The sequence below is a fragment of the Spea bombifrons genome, chromosome 3 (assembly GCF_027358695.1).
Source record: "Spea bombifrons isolate aSpeBom1 chromosome 3, aSpeBom1.2.pri, whole genome shotgun sequence".
Taxonomy (NCBI): Eukaryota; Metazoa; Chordata; class Amphibia; order Anura; family Pelobatidae; genus Spea; species Spea bombifrons.
Window position 1 is genome coordinate 25,322,789 of NC_071089.1, and position 24,323 is coordinate 25,347,111.

The window sequence follows — 24,323 nt, forward strand, 5'->3', positions numbered from 1 at the left end:
CATGTCAAATGTTGTCTCATTCATAAATTTTGCAGGAAGCACCTTTTATGGTGTAATTAACCATAGCTTGGTTCACAAACCCTTCTACTGGAGATACAACAAGGCACTCATTGTGTAGCCTTGTTTGGCTCTTAGGTATTAATACACCCCATTGTCAGCTTTAGAGTCTTTCCCTTTGCTATATATATATATATATATATATATATATATATATATATATATATATATTATATATATAACCCATATTACCCATCCAGTTTAACTGGTCCTGTTTCTTTGTTTATTTGGTACAGTGAACATTATTAAGTAATTTATTTTATGATCAAAGAGCTGTATATAATGTCTAGGAAGCACCATTGCTGCAGATTTACTTCTTTATCTCGATGCTCTTTGGCTGCTTCTCCCTAGAGCATGAAGTGTGACGTTCAGCTTTCTATCTGGAGTAGCTGCTCTGGTAATTCCCGATGGCTCTGTTGCTTCCTATTGGTCAAAAAGGGAAATCCCAGGTCTCCGTGCGTTCACACAGGCAGCAACAGCAAGAGCCTCTAACTCTTGCCTAAAGAGGTTGGGGAACTGCATTGTAATATATATATATATATTTCTATATTTCAATTCTCTTTTTTTTTATTAATTTTCCAAACACCAATAATCATACAGTTGTACAAAGCGCAAGGGCTTGATAAGGTTCCATATGTTCCATCGTGACATCTGTGATAAGAAGAAAGCAAAAATTAAGGCCCATGCTCTCTTCATAATGTTCAAGTTCACATAAGACGACCATGATGCCATTGCATGTGCCGAAAAACATATGGAGTTTTCTAATATAACCAAAACAATGACCGCTACCCCCCTCCCCCACGTATACAGAGTACCCTGGGATGTGACACCAGTGTGTAATACATGCCCTTGATTCACACAATATTTTTGCTTTACGTACAAGTTGGTGTAACTTTCGGATGGATGTCATGTTTTGAATGTCTGGTGATGTTATGTTTCGAAAGAGCATGTTTAAAAATAAAATGCGTTCAGCAATGGGGAAAAGCAGTTCTTAAGACTACATTCTGAACCAAATTAGGACAGGAACCTGGAAGGGTCACTTTCACCACTGCCCAGTCAATAATATAATTAAAGTTGCCCGTTACAAGGCTTCCCAGCACTAATATTGAGGAGAAGACAACTACACTCTAGACTGTGTCTCCTGATCACTGCCGCTCCACAAGTTGAAGGAAGTAACCTTTCCGAATATGAATGTCACATACATAAAACATAATCTTCTTGTAAAGATGGCGTTCTGTATATTTTGCTCCGTTTATTTAATGTATTTGTAGCTCCTGAGACATACTTCTTTAATCATGTAAAATTCTGTCTCATTCACATTTTTTGCAGTGAACACTTAATTCTCGTGTGACACAAAAGCTGGCACAGATAGGTTGTTTCCATTAAAACTGAAAAAAAAGCTTCTTAAATGATTCCGGGTTGTTTTTATGTGATTAATCCACCAGAGGAAAGAATACATTGACAGATCTGCGAAAGTTTACTTCATTAATATACTGGAGTGTGTAAAGCGTGACCCTCCTAAGTGCCCACCACCGGGCAGCGAAACCCTAGGCACCAGGAAGGAGGTTTGTCAAGCCCTGAAATGCTAAATATAATAGCTGTAATCAAGGACTTTTTTTGTTATTTACTAAATATTGCTACCAGACAAGTTTTCATACAGGTTATCATTACTTTGTCCACCGTACAAAGTACATACAGACATATCATCATTTACCAATGTGGTTACAGACAATCAACAAGCATATAGAAAAGAAAATTAGATTTCTTGCGATAATTTACTGCTGGCGGCAACCATCTCTCGTGGTGACCAGTGAAGGATCATGGGAGTTGTAGTTCATCAACAGCTGAGCTTAAGCTCGCCTAGCCCTGTTATGAGATGCTGATGTTTTTAAGATTTCTGTAAAATATATATTATTAACATTGTAACTAAACCGCTCAGTGGATGCTGTCAGTTCTGATGGGCACTGAAATTAATTAACATCTGCTAAACATTATGATGCAGGCTCCTTTGAGAAAAGAATGAAACAAATACACTCCATACTTTTCTTATTTTCATTACAGACCACAAGATTTGTTTCTCTCAAGCTGTTCTTTAATTTAGTTTTTTTTCTTTTTGGCATGCGCTGCTATGCTCCACTCAGTATACTTTATGATTTGCGTTTACTTCAGTATGATATGTCTTCAAATGATGATGAGACAAATTATTAAAGCTCTCTTCTGCATTTCAGGCCATAAAACAGACTGTAATGCAACTATGTAAGTTTATGGAATCTGTTGTAATGTTTGCTATGGACATTATCACTCATTATCCACGGTTGTGGAATAAGGTGACACAGAGCATACTAGACTATAAGGGTGCTAAACACCCAGTCTATTGTCCATTGGGCCAACAAATCAAGGGGCAGCTCAACTAGGGACTATGGAATGATAAGCTTTGGTGGTTCACCACAACTCTCAATGGTCTACAGTATGTAGACCATTGTAGCATGTCCGAGCTAAGGCAGAATGCTAAGATAAGATGTCATATCCCAGCACTGTGTATGAAGAATAAAGCCAAAGAAACGGGGAAGGATCCCTCGGACTGGTAGGACAGGTTGAAAAAAAAGGTTTGAGAAACACCGCTTTAGAAGAGTATGTGGGCACTCACCATCTTACACAGGTAGTATCTGGCAAACTACACTGGTGGTCCATTTCTTTATGCAGATTCTACAGATCTGAATTCAACAGTCACATGCGTGTCATGTTCTTTTTCGCAAGGACTTTGTAACCCATATGCTATTGATCACCAGAACTGCATGGGAAATGCATTGAAGAGATATATATTCCATGGAAAGCACAATTCTATGCACCCTATCGTGATTCCAACAACACAAGAAAGGAGTTTTAAAAAAAAACTTTACAGACATGAATGTGTTTTGTAATATGTTGACATTTAGAAAACCATCTGTGGATGTTCTCTTGTACATATGTAATAGTATGTAAATGTATAATTAATATGTTACTATTTTTATTCTTTATTTGTTTTGTTGAAATAAATACAGAGAGTCACAGCAAAGCATACGTAGTATTCACCTTAGATAATTGGTAATAGGCACTGATTTCTAATATGAAGTGTGGGTTACTGTAGACCTGAAAAATTGGCCTTCTTGTTCCTAGACTACAATTCCCATCACCCTAGCCAGACAATTAAAGACTCAAACAGATCTAAGCAAAGCAGACTGAGTGTTACTGATCCTGTATAGTCGGTGGTGCATTTCTTTAACTGGAAGCTATGTCATTCGAGATATTCTGGACGAGGCTGATTGGAGTGGTAGACCACCCTTAGCTGGATCATTGTGGTTATCCAGTCCTGCCAGTGTTTTACTTCAATTTGTTAAGCCTGAGCACACAACACTTCTAAGGCAGTGACAGGCACCCTCTGATGGTACAGCTGTTGCTAGCTGTTTATCATCCAAATGTTATAGTCCACAACAGCTGGAAGACCACAGGATGCAGATCCTCGTTCTAAGCGCTTGTTCTGATTACCCAAAGCCCTGGCCACCTATTACCGACCAGACTACTAAAATCTTTGCCATCCATGAGATTTATGTGATCCCCTTCTGCCGCATTTCTGGGAAATATAGCAAATGAGTATTTTCTTAAAGTTTGACTTTCTCATTTTGCAACATCTATTTACGGTGGTATTTTTCCAGAGCAATATTTTTTAGAACGTGTTATGTCTATGAAACATCTAAAACAAATCTAATTTTCCCATAGGCTAGTCCTCTTGCTTTCTCTTTCCTTTACCCCTATAAACCTCCACCGCAAGATTAAAAAAAAATATTTTTACAGAAACCATAAACATTTTTGCTGGCTGTGAGGACTACCCAAGTCTCCACTTGCCAGAAGCCCAGCTGTTTCTGGCAAATGGAGTGTCTAATGTGTCACTGCTCACCTGTTCACAAGGCTCTGTCCAGGTCACCGTGTCAATCACAAGACTCTAAAGAACTCAACAGATTTCACATCTTTCTAAAACATTTTTAACTTTGCAGTGCCGATTGTGTGTGTTTAAAACAATAAACCCATCTCAGAGAACTAGATTAGAAGTCCTCCACCTTCAATGACAGGGCGCTCATCAAATACACAAATCATGAGTTAAGGATAAGATCTGGAATCTGGAGTTGGCCATAATACTGGTGTATTATTAGTTTGTTTTATTCGCAATAGGAGTGTTTCGCAAAAAGGCATGTTATGGCAAAGCACATTTTGTAGATGGAGCTTGTAATAAATGTATGGGCAGGGAAATGAATGAAACACACACTGGATTCCGGTTCTAAAATACATGAGGGAGTAATGGGTGTTTGAAAGCTAAGCACATAGTATTGTGTGAATGTGTATGAGCAAAATGAATGTTGCAAGGTAATCAGGAACAGAGAATGACAGTCATTCCACTAACCATAACCCCCCCCCACACACACACTTAACCTATTCATTGCCTATAAATACAAATCCAGTTAGTAGCAACAGTGTACTAATAATAAAAAAATATATATAAAATTTATATATATATAAATTATAATTTATTATTAATAAGATAATATATGAAGAATAGAATATTTATTATTATGTATTATTAGTACTGTTGTATTAATTATGATTATTATCATCATTTGTATTATCTTATTATTATTACTATTCCAAGGATGAAAGGATTGATCCAATAATGAATGGCATTCCATGTAGCAACTTGATATTCTTCCAAGGAACTTGTTTTCTTAAAGCACAGCAGTGTTTTTGAAATAACTAACTTTAGTGTTGTAAGGAACATGACCAACAAATATATTACACTATTCATTTTCTACGTTTGTAGTCTGTGACTAATTACATTTCTCACATGCAATACCTCCACATGACCTGCCATATGTTAACCAGATTTATATATATATACAATTCATTGTTCTTGCAACAAGGAACTACTGGGCACTCACATGGTGTAAAATCCCTTACTACGTGCATTTCACTAGTTTTAGAGAACCACCAGCTAAAAAAAGCAATAGTATAAAAAAATATCTTGTAACCCCTTCCTAGCCACATCCATCTTTCTGCTGGTCCCTGTAGATCCTCATGCAAGATCACCAACAGCATCAGTGACCCTTCAAAGTCAGGGAAGGAGGCAACACATGCCTTCCCATGAATACAAGGAAACAGAGGGGGCACCTGAGCTTCTGGATCAGCAGAATGGATCTAGAATGAGAACTTACCCGATCTTTTAGCCCAGTGAGAAAAAGAAGAACCGAACAGCATGAGGCAGCTCATTAAACACATCTGTCCCAGCAGCAGATCCTTCCTTTTCCTGCGAGTCCTGCTCCTCTGATGCCTTTTATCCGACAGTCCTCTCCGGGAAGAGATCTGCTTTCCCTGATTCGGTCCATACTCGATCCCGCTGCTTATGGTCACATCCATAGCAGCCACCATCGCACTCTTCGCAATAGATCACAATAGCTTTTAAGGATAGTTGAAAATCAACTCAGATCCCCAGGTCGATCTCACTTCTCGAACTCCAGTTTCTTCTTGGGGTGATCTGTTCGCCTCTGGATGTTGCTCTCGTCTCTGGCTACCTGTGTTGTGTGTTAATCCATGTTACATGGGTCCCAGGCAGATCACAGGGCAGAGTTTAGAATCTCTATGAGAAGCATGATGCAGCCAGGGGAGAGGACACTCTGTGTGTGCTGGTTGATCCTGTATTACTGGATTAATTCACAGTGCAGCTGTCTGATCAAAGATCCCCTGGGAGAGCTGCTTACAATACACACACATACACACACACATACGTACACAGCACTCATAAAAAGGAGACAAGTCACACAGTGTGGGGTTTACTGGTGAAACTTTACAATCAGCAGCGAATGGCTTCTCATTCCTCAGACTTCACTCCCTCCGCCCTCTTTCTTTTTCCCCACCCCCTCTCTCAGGTTTATTTTATTATTTCTTTTTTTTTTTTTCCTCTTGCTGTTCTTCTGAGGCTGTCTGGGTGTACAATCTGTATCAGATCAGGCTAAGATATATAGCCCCTGCTCCATGTCTGGCATGCAGTATAAAGAGTGGCTGAATGTATAGCAATGATATAGCAGAAAAATAATGTTTCCATAGTGGAGTCCCAGGAGGTTTGTAAACACTCAGGTGTCCCTATAGAGTTAATTCAACTTTTTCATACATATACAGTATATACACATACTTATGTAAAATTGTCTGGAAAAAAAGCCTTTTTCGTAGCCTGTGAAAAATTACTAAAAATTCTTTAGCAAGGTCATGCCTTGAGAGCATTCAGTGTTTTTATTTAGTAATTAATATGTTGGTATAGACAAATTGCTTCAGAGACTGGTTCACTAAAGTATCTGGATAGTCATTTGTCTATAAATAATGCTGATGTCTTTAATATTTAATACGTGCAGAGACATAACATAGGTCCCTACAGACCTTCTGATGCAGGGGTCTCCCATGTCTTGGGGACCACCAAGCTTTCTCTGTCAAAATAGGTATGAGTTCATAATTTAACAGGATGTATATATCAATCTATAAATAAATGCAAACAACAATATGTACAACATAAAACATCTGCACTTATTGACAGAGGTAATAAAAAATGTACTCAGTGTTTTGAGACATATAATGCACCCCAATCAATAGGAACGCAGGTATAACATGTCACATAATGAAAATTCAGTACCTAAATGGGTTATGCCTGTATATATACAGTATCTCACCCTATTGAGCATCTGTGGGGCATCCTCAAACAGAAGGTGGGGGAGCGTAAGGTCTCTAACATCCCCCAGCTCCGTGATGTCGTCATGGAGGAGCGGAAGAGGACTCCAGTGGCAACCTGTGAAGCTCTGGTGAACTCCATGCCCAAGAGGGTTAAGGCAGTGCTGGAAAATAATGGTGGCCACACAAAATATTGACACGTTGGGCCCAATTTGGACATTTCCACTTAGGGGTGTACTCACTTTTGTTGCCAAGGTTAATGGCTGTGTGTTGAGTTATTTTTAAGGGGACAGCAAATTCACAGGCTGTACATTCACTACTTTACATTGTAGCAGAGTTATTTCTTCAGTGTTGTCACATGAAAAGATATAATAAAATATTTACAAAAAGAAAGATCCTTGTGCTAGGGACTATAACAATGCTCTCTATTTACCAACAGGTTTAGATTTTTCATGTGGTATGTTGCACAGTGCCTTGGAAACCCCGGGGCGGGGAAATAGTAAAAACTAGGGGTTGCCCAGAGGCCATCAATATTTGCCAGATTCTGTTGGGCATTGTTTGAACAAAAATAAATTTTTACTGAACTTACTCATTGTTGTTTAAGTGAGGACTATTTACCTCACCTAAAAATGTTCACGACTGCACCTTTACATACATTTAAAAATGAACAGACATGCTATGTATTGCAGCTCCTGCCATGCCTTGTCTTTATATAAATTAATTACTTAGAGCAAATATATTTAAATGTGACTCAAAATCAAAAGCTCAAACTTTTTGTATTCAATGCTTCTTGCTACCGATCCCAAGCCAAATATTATATTATGCATTACATTTACAAATTTATTTTATCTACTGCTGCTTGTAGTTAATATTCTATTAATTTAATTAATTATATTTCTGTTTTTCTATAAAACAAAAAACAGAAGCCATCACAGAAGGCAAACTGAACCTTTGGCAAGAAAACTTCCATCTGTGGCAGACATGCTTATACTTTCTGCAATCAAATTGTCTACTTGTTTACATTATTAGTAAAGCAGCCAGTTACCCTCGCAGCTTTTAGGATAATTAAGTTAGTCTATGAAAACTATGTAATCTTCAGCCTTTTGTTTGTCAATCTGTGCAATTTTTCTGGAGATATTTAATGGACCTCGTAGAAGCTGAGATTGGTGGCAGTCTGTGGCATGGGCAGTATTCATCAATTTCATGTACTAAATTTCTTCTTCACATTCTTATTAAAGCTGCCTGAACCCTAATAACTAGGTTAGTGGGGAAAATTAATACAGCAGGTCCTAAGTAAAAAGGAAGTAAAAACACTGTACCTTTCCCCATTGATATATAAGGTGACTTTTTAGCCTATACCATTAAAGAACGATTACATTGATAGATAGATCAAAAAAATATGCTGTGCCATATGTCATGTATACATTACAAACAGTAGAAAATGAAATAAAACATTGAGCTTATGTGTATTTCCAGTTACTATGAATAAGAATTAGGTGATATATCTTCCAAGGGTCCCTGTTTAGTTGGGTTCCCGTCTACGTGGGACCAAGATTCCTCTGTCCCAGTTTTCTCCCTTGATGTCCCCCTTTTTTAAGAGCTCAGAATGTTTTTTTTTGTATATGGATGTAGCACAGCGTTCTATAACAGGTCTTAAAATCACATAAAAGTTTTGATAAAGTTCTGTCCCCTAGCCAGACCTCTAACCACACCAACTAAAAAAAAAAGTGTCCCACTTTGGCAACCTGAGATGGTACTCTTTTTATTTTCTCATTTTCTTTAAAATTTTTATTTTTTTATAAAACTTTAAATACCTTTGCTTCGGCAAGTTTCCACCTAATCAAAAAAAGCTATACATTAATACTTACACATAAGCTTGGAATAGTCTTTTGATTTAAAATAGGAAGGTGAAGTCATTGAAGTAATTTGCAGATTTCTTCTTCTGGGACTGTTCAAAAAAATTGCTCTGGAATAGTTGACAGAGAGTATGAAAAGGCCAATTATAATTATGATATTAAGATATTCAAAAAGCATAATACAACATATTATGTAGGAAATGTATGTAGTTAAAAATAAATGGGGTCCTAAGTAGATGTCTTGGGTTTTCACATGCAAACAAATTTTTCATATTAAATAAAAAATATATTTTTATTTCCTTTTATTTGTCAACCTGCCTCCAGTTATGCACATCTGCCCCCCAGATATGCCTTATATACCCTTAGATGCCACTCTGCACCCCAGAAATACCTTATAGTCCCCTATATGCCACTCTGCCTCCCAGATATGCCTTTAACCCACTATTTGCCACTCTGCCCCCAGATATGCCTTATAAACCGCTATATGCCACTCTGCCTCCCAGATATGCCTTCTACCCCCCATATGCCACTCTTACCCCCCAGCTTACCAGTGCATCCCTAGACTTGTCCCCCTGTGCTTCAGATTCCCTGGTGTCCAGTGGGGGCAGCCGGAGAGGAGGATCCAGGTCTCCTGCAGCGCTGCGGGGGATCCTCCTCTCTGGCAGCCAGTGAACATCTGCGGGATGCGCACAGACAACCTCCGCTGCTGTCGGTACTTCCGCCAGGGCTTCTATGACAGAGCACTGGCATGACATGACCTTCCGGACCCTTCATCATAGAAGCCCAGACAGGAGTGCCAGCAGCAGCAGAGGTTGTCTGCGCGCATCATGTAGACATCCACCGGCTGCTAGAGAGGAGGATCCAGGTCCTCTGCAGCGCTGCGGGGGATCTGGATCTTAGTCTTGTAGTCAAACCTCTATTGGAGGTCTGATTATAAGACGAGGGGTATTTTTCAGAGCATTTGCTCTTATAATTGAACAAATACGGTATTTATCTATTTTGCTTTGTTGACCAGTCTGCACAAACACTAAAGTTTTAATGCTTGCGGTATAGCGGTTTTGCCAAATTTACATTATGTGTCACTTATCCGTGACATATTCTTGCCTATGCCAACTAGGCCTAGTGCGGCGAGGTCTCAGTGCCTCAGGCTCCCACCAACACCATCACTCAATGGATTGGTTAATAGGAGGATCACTGATCTCCCCAATCAGCCAATTAACACTATGGTTTCCATAGTTTCCCTCTGCATTGCGTTTCCTGTTCCTTTAAAAGTGGGGCACTGGGATATGATGCCATATCCTGACACCCAGGCGTAAGAGCAGTGATGCTGAGGGGGCAGCAGGTGGTGCTGTCCTAGGTCAGGCCTAGGGCAGCGTAGAAGGTTAATACATGAGTGCACTTAATGTTTTTTTCTTATACTGTATATTCTCATAAATGAGAAACTTTACTTAACTTACCTGCTGATACTTGCTCCTTCCTACATACACGAACTGGCTGGGTCTGTTATGTCTATGTCCGTTTACAGTTTTTCTGTTAAACTCTCAAGAGAGCAAATATACTCTTTTGTATATTTTGTGTCTGAGGCAAAAACAAATATTGACAATATCTTACTGCCTTACACCGTGCAAAAGATGTCAACAAAGTTTATACTCAACACGGCCATTAAAATATGAACACTGCTGACTGTTCATCACACATCCAGTAATCTGGAAAGGTGTCTGGGTCCATTACCTTTCTTAATTCTGTCAGGTGCCTGAGTATACAAAATATGGCATCGATATTAACTGGTGCCAACTGGAAAATACAAAGCAAATATGTTTACCATCATTAAGTAATGAGGAAATCTTCAATGATTTGCCTGAGGCTTTTTCTTGACAATCTCTGGCAGGCAACCTTGGTAAACAAAGGCAGGTAAAATATGATTTTTAAGCACCCACAGTTTAATCTTTCATTTTTTTTTCTGGAGGGCAAACTGCAATCACTTTGTACTCTAATATAGCTTTCACAATCGATGCTCAGTATCCTGCTATCATAATGATTAAACACCCTTTTCTAAGGTTCAGGTCCAATGGATATGGTACATCTTCAATGACCCTGATAACTCCTATTGCTAAAAGTTTTGATCACTTGGCTTTCTATCGACATACAACCAGGAGCTGTTCTAGTCATGTGATGTGGTTCTCCCCCCATAAAACTTGTTCCTAGATAAATGAAAAATTAGGTGATATTTTTGATGCCATCATGACATAATCTGATGGTACACTCTAGTTCCAAAAAATATTCCTGGGGTCTACACAAACACAAACCAGGCTCATTGCACTGCTATATGGCAAAATATGTAAAAAGTATAATGTTCCCAAACACCTTGTACCCCTTACAGTGTGTGTGTGCGTGTGTGTGAGCATGGATCTGTACATTGTGCCTATGCAATGCAGTGACAATAGTTATATAACCCCTTGTGGGTTTGCCACTTAAAACACTTCTAAAGGGACCCTTCAGAGCCACGAATTGCCAATACCCACAGTAGGTAGGGAATTCTTTATAAATCCAATTGGTGCAAATAGGATATGTCTTAGTGTTATACCCCTTTTATAATAGCACTTCCCACTTTATTTCTGGCGGGAATCTTCCTGCTATCCGGCCAGTCTCCTCCTCACTCAAAGGGCATGAACCCAAGCTCACCCTGCTCTTGAAGGCTATAAGGAAAGAGAAAAGGAAGGGGTGGAGGTAGAGAAGGGAGCACCTCCATCATTGCAGGCAGTGTCACGTAACCCCTTCTGCTAATCACTACAGGGGTCTCTTTCATGAATATGCAAAGTTGGACATTTTGGTTCATTTCACAAACTCATTTTAACTATGTTACTGCACTTGACTTCAAACTAAAAAGAACCATAAGAAATACTCTACAGTCATAAATGTAATATCTCCATCATCTGCTAGGTAATTCAGCACTTTGTAAAAAGATTGTCCCAAAAGAAACCATGTAGGTATCTAAATTATTTCCCCCTTACAAGTATCTTTAGCAATTATGTCATTATGTAATCATACATACTGCTTGCTTGCAAAAAAATGAATGGCACATATAATTTGAGCTATTTCTTATTTCAATTTGAGGGATTTTGCAAAAAGGACATTTCTATGTACATAGAGCGTATTGGATAAGACTGCTATTTCCATAAATTCTAGGACAAAAAAAAATGTCTTGTTTGTATATGACACTATATATGACCAAAACTATATGAGTTTGTTGGACATCCCATTCTAAAACCATGGCCATTAATATGTAGTTGCCCCCCCCCCCTTTGTGGCTATAACAGTCTCCACTCATTGCTTGAGAGAACGTGTTTCCACTGTTCCAGAGTCCAGTGGTGATGTGCTTTACACCACTCCAGCCGATGCTTGGCATTGTCCATAGTGATTTTGAGTTTGTGTGGAACTGCTAGGCCATGGCTGAGCTATTGTTATTCCTAGATGCTTCTACGTCACCATAACAGCACTTACAGTGGACAGAGGCAGATCTAGCAGAGCAGAAATTTGACTCGTGGCAAAGGTGGCATTATATGACATATTTATGACGCATTTATTGTTACTAAACTTTCGAGTACAACCGATTCTACTGCCAATTTTTGTCTATGGATATGGCTGCCTATGTACTTTTTTATATTACTCTCATTATCACATCACTAATACTCCAAATCCAAAAATTAATAATCACTAATATTAGTTGCTGCATCACTAAAACACCTAAAAGGACACCTTCATCCTGGAGTTTAATTAACCCCCCCAAAAATAAAATAAAAAACGTATGAAGGTTTTTCTTTACAATGGTGATGGTAAAAAAAAACAAAAAAATAACCTGTATTATGCCAGCCTCCTGTTTTATTAAAAAAATATTTGGGTTTAAGTCAGCTCTAGCTCTCTTTTTGGTTTAATTAAAATTTTAATCAAATGCTACAGCTTTTTTACAGTGTGGTTTTGTATTAGACATGACTGATTTCTCCTTTCCATAACTGATTTTTCCATGAAATTTAGCAGGTGTGCTGATTGCTGAGGAGAAGAGTACTATGTATAGAACAGCATGCTTTTTAATTAAATACTCTAAGGACTACTTTAAAAGGTCTTTATTTTTGGACCTAAAATAGTATGTATTCCCCATACTCAATATTTGTCAAGTGCTTGTCAGAACATATCAATTCCTGACCTCCCTTTTGTCTGCTTACTTTCACTGAGAGCTAAATATAGGCAAACAGAACAATTTAGAGGTTGTCCACCTAGTGCTAAGATTCTTTACCTGTACAATATTAACACTCTTCTACTTCCTTAATTCTTACTTTGAAGTGATAGCTTAAGTAGTGTTTTATTGAGATGTTGCTCGATAACTCCCACAGTGGCAGGTTGTGCATGTACTTACCAGCACCCAGAGGGCAAGAAAGTTTTGCAGTTGGTTTTGGTAAGGCAACTTACAATGACCTGTCCATGCCATCAGCACAGACAAAAATCTTCCATGGGATGTCCCTGGCCCTCTCTAAAGAAGAATGTATTAAGTACTCTGTAGGAACTATAATATGGATTCTTCTAAAATGAAAAAAAAGTTCTGACCTGACCTAGCAGTTGCCCTTCTACTCTATGGTCCAACATTTGTTGCCACTGATTGGCTGCTTGAAGTCAATGGAAATGCTTGCACATGCTTGCACATGGGCATGAGGGTCTAAAGAGACCGGGCCTGTGCTGGAGCTGATATCTGGGGGTGGGGAAAGGGGCAAAAGCATTTGGGGGGGGTTCTACAAAGTCCCCCCCAATGCATTTGCAAAACGGACACCACAACAAGTGAAAAGGGTGCACGCAGCTATCATATGCATTGATGCCCATTGAGTGTCCATTTAAAGATGCGTTGTGAACAGAGAAGTTGCTATTAGATTTGGGTACTGGACAGCAAATATTACATGATAGGAAAACGTTTTATAAACAATCTATATCTCTTTCAAATACCCATCAGAATTTGTGGTGAATGATGCAGTTGTGTAAAAAGAGATGTTATGATTGGCATCACTCTCTTGTGAAAATTGCATTAGGATAGTATGTCGATATTAGTTACCTTACTTCCCCAGAAGATATATATTGCCCCTGTCTTCAAACGCCTACTTTAATGTATAACTGAAGCCTCGATCTGTTACAACAAAGGCTGAGTTCTCTTTTTTTGACACTGTCTGTTTCCTCCTGTTATTGCCAAGAGATAAATCACTTCTGCCCTAATAATTTAAGCCTTTCTTGTCTTCCCAGTTTAAGCAGAGGTCACTGGTTGTAACCCACTGCATCGAACCACAATCAATCATGCTTACTGTATTTAAAGAAAAATGATACCAGAAAATGTGACATGTAATTACCTTGAGATGTGAAGTGTTTTCTTATTCTACATTTATTTCAAAAGTTCACATATAAAACATACGTAAAAGTGTTAGTAGCATGTCAGCTATGAGATCCACTTTCCTTTGTTAGTAACTTCACAAAAGCTAATCGGAACAATGGTTTCAACATGGCAGCTCCCTATAGACCGTATACTGGTAATTTCGATGTGTCTGATGATCGTGACTCTGAGAAAAATGACACTCTGATGAATGACACATTTTTCCATTACCACAGCCATTTTTTGGTCATTGAAAATATATTGTTTAAGGGCAGATAAGAACCAACTAATTCCTTCTAACGTCTTTTTCCTATAGAAAAAAAATATCAGTATTAAATCTTGATTGTTATGGTTTGGCTATAGCTCTTCTATCCCTTATCTTCAGAGTATGACCCCTAGTTCTAGGCAACCTTATCATATCAACAAAGATCTCTCTTTTAAACTCTGTTGGTTTATGTAAGTTTTTGTCTAATATGGACATACTAATCATACATTTCTAAATGAGCTGACTGAGACTCATCATGTAGATGTGATGTAGCCACTCATCTAATTTGTTAACAACATCTGTAAAACCGGTCCTCGTGGAAACTTTGAATTGTCATTACTTACAGATATGCTTAATTGAGTAACGTACATTCAAACAGGGATATCTAAAATGGCATAGTGGTAATAAAAGTACTAATGATGAGTCTCATATATCACAAGATCAATGTATAGTATGAATGAGTCAGCCACAGGCTGTGTGACCCTGAGATTTTGCCCCTTGACCCAGAGATTGGAGCAAAAACCTTGAAACTAAGGGGGACATTCTCAGTTATGGTACTACTGTGATATACCCTGACAAACACATGTACACTATTGAAGGGTGAAACTACACGATATAATATGCGTACCTAGGAAATTCTCAGGGTGGGCTTCACAGAGCCATCCCTCTTTTGGAGGAGTGGCTTTTTGGGGGATTAGCCAGAAGTAGGGTTGATCTAGCAACACATTGGAGTGGCTAGCCCTACTTAGCCTTAACTGGGCTGGGAGTAGGTGGCAAAGTCGGTGGGGAATTGGTCAGGAGAAAAGTGACCCAGGGACTTGAAATGTTGAAATGTAAAGACACATTTAATGTGAAAAATAAAAAGGATACTCATAAGATAATAGTACCAAAGTTTTATAAAAATGAAATAAAAGGCAGCTGACCACAGTCTTTTCTTTAAATTTTTATTTTTGTTATTTTCATAATACGTACAACCAAATTAAACATTAAATAGACAAGTACAACAAAAGATGAAGAAAAGTAACAGTTAAAATGTCTAAATATCATCCTTAGATGTAAGTTGTATAATACATCGTATGATATCTTAAAAAAAAATAAAAAAAAAAAAGGAAAAAAATAAAAGGCGGCTGACCACAGTCTATCCATACATACACAATTAGTTATAATAGGGAAGACCTCATACCAAAAGGGCAAACAGTAGAAGTGATATGTAGATACAAGTTGTAACGGGTTCACCAAGAGAGCTGTAGTAACTCCCAGAGATCACCCAGATGTATCCTCCCGGAATCACTTCCAGCACCAGTCAGCATGCGCACCTTGGAACCCTGCTATGTGTACCCAATAAGTAGACACAACTACCTTGAATTGAGTACAGCAGGAATGAACAGTTTATTGTTGTAAAACATAGACTCATATATCCACAGAACTTCATTAACATAAATTAACAGTGATAAACAGGTACATGTAGACAACCCAACCTTTAATCTCCTTTAGCTACTAAATCTCCCCCTGTCAGCAATCTTGTTAATGGGATTAGTCAACACAATTGAGTTCCTGCCTTTGTAATCTTTGTTTGGCAGCCAGGCTGGAGCCATCTCTGACTACCTTGGGGCCTTGTATGACAGGTCATTCTGTGACATATCTCCCCTTTAAAAATAAGACTGAACTGGGGCCAGACCCCAACCGGGTCTGCAACCAGTTCAGTCGGGGAGCACAGCTCCGTTGCTCCTAGAGTTGTGAATGCAGGGGGGCTGGCAAAAGGCATCTGTCCCACTAACCAGTACTGGGGTGCACTTAGAGACTGGGGAGTTTGGGTCCCAGACGAGGACAACAGTCCCACTCGCCAGGGCAGGGAGACAGGGTCCATAATCTGTGGGTAGCAGGCTTCTCCAGGGGCCCCAGTGATGGACAGTTCCGTCACACACTCCATCACACAAGTGTTTCAAAAGCTGATGCATCTCGTCACATTTGTCTTTTTTTCAGATATTATAATGTTTGTGCACATTAAAGAGAAGCTTCTTTCTTGCTCATGTATTACCACACAAAACTGGCATCTTTAGGGTGCTGTCCACATTGGATTGTGACAATTGTGCCCTGTTAGTTTGGGAAGGACCCTTTCCTGCTCCACCATGATTATGCCCATGTGCATTTGGATTCATATGAATTTAAATTTAAACAACATTTTCCAATATCATTAATATATATAAATGTCCGACAACTAGGAGAGACAAAACAAAAATAAAGGTTATTTCACTGTGACTCTAACGTTCTCTCACATTCTCTCTGTTATGCTCATTCACAATGTCTCCCTACCTTCTCTGCCAACCAGATCCATGTCCCTATCTCCTTTCCATAGCTTTCTTGTCACGCCTCTTCTCGTATTTCTGTATTCTTTCTTGGTCCGCATCTCCTGCTATCTGCTCCGTTAACCTTGCCTCCTGGAGCACTTCTGAAAAATGGAGGTGCCTTTGTGCACAACAAGAAGCGTTTCTCTATTGTTATGGATCTGTCAGCATCATTGTGGCCTTTTCGAGAGGCTTTCCCTGTGGGGCATGCCGTGGCTCATTTACAATTTACAGCCACAGTTGTGGGATTAATTGCAGTACACGTTTTTTTTTTGTAAATAAAATTTTATTAAGGACCGAGATTGTAGTACATCAGCATGAAAAAGTCAGTTATGCAACATAAGTAATACATCATGTCAAGACATATAACAGAATTTGGATGGTGAAAAATCCATATCGGACACAGTGGAAATCAAAGAATGACCAAAATAAGGCGTCGCTGTCGCTGGTGTACGGTACAGGTTTGATACAACCTATATTGGAGACATAACGGTGTATTTGTGTAGTGGAAATCAATAGTCGGACCTATATATTTTCGAAAGGAGGTAATTATCATAAAAACATTGTACTCTGGGGTGAGGCGCTCAATGTCGTGGTATAGAGGGCAATACAGATTCCGGACAAATATTGCCTGAAGTGTTGGGTAACAGACGATGTTAAGCTGGGAATACAGTAAATGGCATGAAAAACAGAAACCAAAAACCAGGAACCTGGCGCGGTCAGCACTCCCCAAAAATCTCCCCTTTACCAAGAAGCGCACCTCATGCAATTTTATACATATGTGCTTTAGGAAAATTGTGAGGATTATGCCAGGAATTTTAGAGAATCTACAACTGTACAAAATGGTACAGTCTAACTATATTATTGATTCTGCAGATTATCTTTCTGTCAGTATACACAGGACATCATGAAGCTTAAGTTCAACCGATGCATTTCTATTTCTACCGATGCTTTCTTGGACTTTGCGTCATTCATGTTTGATCTGTATGTATCAATGCACACAAGCAACGTGCATATTTATTTTAAGAACACACTGATTAATTAAACTGCTCATGCTGTTATGCACTGATCAACATAACAAACATTATGGATATTGATGTATAGGGACTTGATGAACAACAACTACGTTAGTTAACACTCAAACTGACTTCAATTTGCATAAAAATGGATGGGCCATGTCATGCATGTTCAAAAAATTTTCAATTTATCTGTTTATGTAATTTGTCCATCTTTTTGCCCATTGGGGCAGGAGGTCAAGTGGCCCACTTCCCGTCCCATCTATCTCACGCTGTTATCTATGGTGTCTTTGTAATCACCCTGCCTCCTAAGAAGACTTAGCCTTTGACAAAGTCAGTTTAGCTAAAACAAATTGAGAGCTACTTGGGGTGAAGGGAGGGTACTTTCGTACATTAATCTTATATTTAAGATATCTTTGCCTCTTTTGCCACAGTTCCTAGCTTCACTAAGGCCAACGAGTGCCATTCATTGATCCACACATGTTCAAAACAATGACTAAAGGCAATTTGAATAAATTAATTTTATCATGTATAAAGCTGCGTGTGTGTGACAGTTCTACCTTTCAGTAGATGTCAGGAAAGACAGCATGGAAGGTACCTACTATAAATATTTATGTCTTTCTGTTAAATTAGGAACACTGATGCCTGTAATTTCTTGAAGGTTTGAAGGCTGCTTTTGTAGCTTCCATATTTAGCAATGCAGAAACACACAAAGGTGCAAGCAAGTTACGTTTAAGGCTCATCTACCTATCTATGGATTACACAATTTAGTAAGAACTGTTAGTTATTCATTTAGCTTTTCTTAGGTTAGTACATTTTTAATAAGGTATGCTGGAAGGTACAAAATGTAAATTCAAAATACTGAGGCAACATAATCTCGGTGAGCAGTAGATTTATTGAAGTGCCGTAGCCTCAGTGAAGCAGAACAGGAAATATACACTTGACATGTTTCTGGACTCAAGACTTCTGATTAATCGCTAAGGTGCAAAACACATCTTCTGATCCGCTTCATTGTGACTATGGTGCTTCAATAAATGCAATGCACACCGAGATTGCCGGGGTTCATTGATTTGCTCTGTTGGTTTGTTGTTACCATGTGCAGCCAGTTTTGGTTCTCATACCCCATTCTTCTTCCTCCGTGTGAGTATACTTCTCATGTTTAAGGTACAAAATGCACTAAAAAAGAATCTGCTGACCCAAAAGGGATCTTCCACCTGTGTTATAGTGACCAAATAAAGGATTAGTGGGATCTGCACAGATGCACACAAATTTGAACCATTTTGACTTTCTTTGACCTTCACCTCAAGATAAAACCATCAAAAATTGTTGGTGTTAAGATTTCCTCTATTGTTTCATAGGCGATTTGTCCCACTGTTAAATCTCTTCTCATTCAATAACAATATTTACCCTGCTGATAGTTGCTGGTTAACCATACATTAATGGTTGTTGTCAATAAGTTGTCATTTGCCCTTTGTACCTGTGAGATAAATGGAGGATAAGTGAATGGATGTTGTTAAATACAAACCATCAAGGAACAAATAACATTATCTAAATGTACAATATATGGTCCATTAGTAAATAATTCTGGCTCCTAAATAAAATGTAGCATTTCCACACTGCCTTATGGCACTAATCTTGTGGACTGGGCTGCAGGAGTGGATAACAGTCTTTGTTTTAGTGGCAGGCAAGGTTCATTCTGAATTTCAAATTTAGTTTCAATAAAGGTGAGCTGGGTGAAAACGAGGGGGAGATGTTTTGCGATCGTGTTTGATAGATGCCGTTACATATGTGCTTGATTACTTTTCTTACAGCGATATAATAGGCTATAAGGACAGGATTAGATATGGCTTTTGGATCCAGTGAGATATCAGATTGCCATTTTGGCTTTAAGAATTATTTTGTTTTTACCTTTTTGAGATACAATTGGAAATTTCTGTATGTTGGTGTTTTTGCCTTCTGGATCAACACCAAGCTTGAACTTGATGGACTTTCTTACTACGTTACTATGTAAATCCTGCAATAGTACATTTGCTTGTATAAATAACAGTATTTTTTCTAATAAAATATTTAATATGGATCATATTTTGGGAATTGCCATAGGGGATTTTGAATAAAAACTAATCCTGGTACAAAATTGAAATAGCGGCAAACGATAGCATGTTAATTTGACCATTTAATTGCTTGCTATGGCAATAAAACCAGTTTGGAAACTATGTAGAGTATAATCAAAATGAGAACATAAAAAGGGTTCCTTTGAAATATAAACAGATGCATGTTTAGTGAGATCTGATTTAGAACAATAAACTTCTTTGTCTTGGTTTATCTTCTTAGGTAAAAGTGGAAGGAAATGCCACTTAGAAGTGCGATCCCGGCTTCCCATTAGCTGCACATATATGACAAAGCACATGGCTCTCTTTAAAAAAGTGAAACAACACAGATACAAAAAAAATATCAGTGAAATTAAATTGCCAGATTTAGTCGACACCATAAGCAAACACTAAAACTATGTTAACATCTACATAAAGCGATCAGCCTCCAAAAAAATAGAATTGCAACAATGATATTTGGTTTTGTTTTTTGCATATTTCCTTTTCGCATACCATAGTTGCGTTTCACTATATAATATATGCGCAAAACCAACAAAATAAGGTCGCTCCTCATACAATGAACTAAATATATTGATATAAATTATGCCACAGCGAGAAACTGAATATATCAGAAATCACACCATTGCAGTCCAATCTCATTTAACACAGTTGTGTTAAAGCTTAAGACACTATGATCTCTGGGAGATAACAAAATAAAAATTGCTGGCCTTATAACCCCAGAACACACTCGTCATCTCACATAAATAACTGCTTTCTTGACAGATAGCTATAATTTCATTATTCCAGCCTGGGAATACCACCTGTGCACCAAACCTGCTGTGGATAGACAGGCAAACGCAGAACCCTAAGGACAGTAAATGTGGTTTATGAAAGTAAAGTCAATGTTACAAAGGTTAGTCAGAAAGCTATCTTTGCTATTTTTTTTATACCGGACATTGATTTCTTTTCTTTGACATAGTCAGCGATACTGTGTATTAACAAAATCTGTGGCATTGGTGAAAAAACACAATATTCAAGGATGTTGAATATAAAAGGATCAAGGATGACACCATTGGTAGTAAAAAGATAAAGAAAGGAAAGGTAAACAATAACATGAAATAAAAAAGAAAGCATTTGTATTTACATGATAAACCGGATTAGTTAAAACATGTATATTATACTACAGCGCCTACTCCTTTGTTTAAATTAGACAGTTTATGTGAATGCACATTATATTGAATAGGAAGGCGGTGGGTCCTGAACATGTTGGGTAGAAATTATGTGGGAGAAATGGTCTGGAATATCATAGATTCTGGATGGATCCAATGAAAGAGGCTCCTGGATAATCTCTTTTGATGGCTATATTTTTACCTTTTAATTCCCAGATATTTATAGGGGTCACCATTGTTGGCCAGACCCAGGGCAGCAATGCTAGGTGCTCGTTCCCACTTCCCGAACTTCTGAGAACCTCCTCCACCGCTGCAAGTCTTCTTCCTACAGTGCGATAGGGTATAATGTATTTTGCTTTAGCTGATGTTCTTTCAAGGGCCATCTTTGATCTCCCCAACTGGCCCTTGAGAGTTGCAGCATGCAAGTGGAAGCTAGTCCAGTGAAGTGGCCCTGGGGCTGCTCCCGATAGTTATCCTAAGCCAGAACACATCACTGGATACATCATGTGTTGATTGTGTCACAGTTATTTCTAAGTAATTTAGCTAACAATTAAAGCCAAGGATACTTAGCAAAAGTTTGAGCTGTCAGTTATTCAAATGATTAGAAGCCAAACAAGTGTAGTCTGATCAAAACGATTAAAAGAAACAAGATGTCTTTTAAAGAAAACAACTTTGAAATAGGTAAAGAAGAAAACATATAATGAGCAGAATTCTTTGATATATGTGTATCTAGTTTTTGCATCTTATTTAAAAGTTCCACACATTGCTGAATTTGTGCCATTTATTAGAAGTAACAATGTCTGGTCCATGTCTCCATGTAAGTTTAGGTTTAATTGCTATCCTTAACAAATTACCGTAATACAAGGTAAAGTTTTTGGATGGACCAAGATCTGCTTTAAAGCAGCATTCTTTTTAATGTGAGGGTTGCATTTAACTCAAAAGCATATTAACCCCTTAATGACAAAGCCCGTACATGTACGGGCTCAAAATGCATTGTTTTCAATGGGTTTAGGGACTGCAGATTGTCCTTAAGGGGTTAAAATACAATTAAAGTGATGACGTGATACAAGTTAACCTATGGATTTTGAAAAGGGGAAGTGACGTGAATAATGTATAGTGCTGTATACAACAATGTAGGCTATTGACAAAACCTGGTTTTATCTCATTTTGTTTTAATAAACTTCCTTAATCTGCAGACCGAAATCCTGATATTGTTGTCAGTCCTGTGATAGTTGGGATGATTTATCCTGCTAAAACACCACAATGAGCTAATTCCATATGGCAATGCTAATGTGTTAGTGTGAGAGTCCAGCTGGGTGATTCAGACTGAGCTATTCTTTTGTTTACCACAGGGCAGCATGATAAAGAGTCAATGTATTTTTCTAGTAGATAGGCAAAGAGAACAGAATGCATAGAAATGGCTAATATATGGCTGCTTGAAACCATAACATGCATACCTGGGAACTTTCCGAGTTTGACCCGAAAAGAAACACTACTTCTTCAGGTCAACACTCAAATCCCCTGGGTAGCGGGTAGCAGGGTCTTGACACACCCCACTCCCTGCCCATTTCCCCTTTAAATGGTGTTTCCCCTCAATGTCAGCGGAAACGCCCACTGACATCAGCAGGAACGCCCACTGATATCAGAGGGAACACCCCCAATGTCAGCAGGACTGCCCACTGACATCAGCGGGACTGCCCAGTGGGACCGCTGACGTCAGTGGGCAGTCCTGGCCTCGTCCCCCATGGGTAGGCTCTGGGTAGCCGGAGCCCACATGTTCCCTGATATGATTATGTGATACAAAACGTAGAACTGTTTTTAAAAACAAATCATTACAATAGCTTCAAATATTTTGAATCTAATACTAGTATTTAAAGTGTCCTGCCTTTGCTTATTTCCAATGCATGAATACAATTTACACATAGGAAGTATAAATGCAGAAGAAGTATTCTGAATTGGCAAATGCAATGGAAAAACCCCCAGTGGGATTTGCTAACTTAAGAGTCTTGTTTAAGTAGTGATAATGAACCACCAGCAGATTCTACAAACAGTCATCATGCTTTGTGACTTGTTTAGCAGTATTTAGTTTCGTTTGTCTCCAGTGCCAAAATAATTTCATTTTCTCCATAGCGTTTGCTCTTTTAACCATTGAGATATTTTTACATCCAAAGGAGAAAAAAAAAAAAACCTTTAACAAATACAAATTGGCACAGCAGTGCATTTTAGTAATTCCAGAGGCTTCTGAAAGTCTGTTTGTACAAATTGCTAAAACACTTAACAAATAAATAATGGCATGGAGCACGTCTGCCTCGTTTTCAAGGTCACAAAATTATTTTGACATATTTAAACATGTTTTTAATCACTTGTGTAGCTTTTTTTGTAAGCTGATCCGTAATTTGGAAAAAAATACCACTAACCAATAACGCTTAAAGCTGTCTGTAAGCTGGTAATATTGTGTCTTTTTTATGTAACCCCCAACATCTTATATTTTAGATTTTGTCATCCAGTATCAAATAGTAAGTCATACCTCGTTATCTTGTTATTTCATTCTTCATTTCAGACAGCATTTTGTATTATCTGCTTGATTTAAAATAATCTCTTCTCCTAAAAGGTCATCTTGACAATGATCCTCCTAAACAAGTTATTCTGTGAAGCATGTTTATGGGTATACGATAATTACCTTCCAAGGGAAAACAATACTTGTGGAGAGTTTCCTAATTTTAAATAATTAATACACACACAATGTACATAAGGACCTAGTCTTCCAAGTGGGAACTTGCAGAAGATTTGAACTTCCTGAGTTCACTTATGGAGAGCTGGCCCAATTAAAAACCTCCTGGATAGAGAGCTGGGTCAACCTTGTAGAATATATGGTAATTTCTTGAAAGTCTCCTTGCACAGTGAATTATGCTTTATGCAGGGCCAGCTCTGTCATTCTTGTTGGAGAAACTCACCAGAGTGGGATTCTATAATGCAAAGTGAATTGAGTAGAATTGCCACATATATTTACTGAATAAACCCCTAAGTTGTTGAAAGCACTTCCCAGAACATTGTATATTCCAGAACTTTTTTTGCCATGGGCAAGGCATTATATGGAAATCCATGATGTGTCTATAATTAAGGTTATTGTAATTGAGGGATGGAAAGCTAATGGTGCAAATTCATTTGAGACTCACATTCTAATCAAACAAATGGCATATCTTGTTCTAGCACTAATTCCAGAACTTAAATGCGTGTTTTCAAAGATGAATTGACATTTAATTAAAAGACAATTTATGGTTCTGCTCTGTCCAGGGAAAACCAAATTTTTTTTCTAGTTGCAAATGTTTTAATTAAAATAAACGGATGCTGTCATCCTTCAAGATCGAGCGATATGACTATGT

At 38.2% G+C, this 24,323-nt stretch overlaps 1 protein-coding gene across 1 annotated transcript in view; it reads right to left on the bottom strand.

Moving 5' to 3' along the window:
* Window positions 1–5,925, bottom strand: part of SLC24A3 (solute carrier family 24 member 3) — a 140,217-nt gene extending 134,292 nt beyond the window's left edge. The window contains exon 1 of the mRNA XM_053458817.1: window positions 5,298–5,925. Coding sequence (XP_053314792.1) covers window positions 5,298–5,511 — 214 coding nt within the window. The 5' untranslated portion in view covers window positions 5,512–5,925. The remainder of the gene's footprint in view (window positions 1–5,297) is intronic.
* Window positions 5,926–24,323: the final 18,398 nt, after the last annotated feature.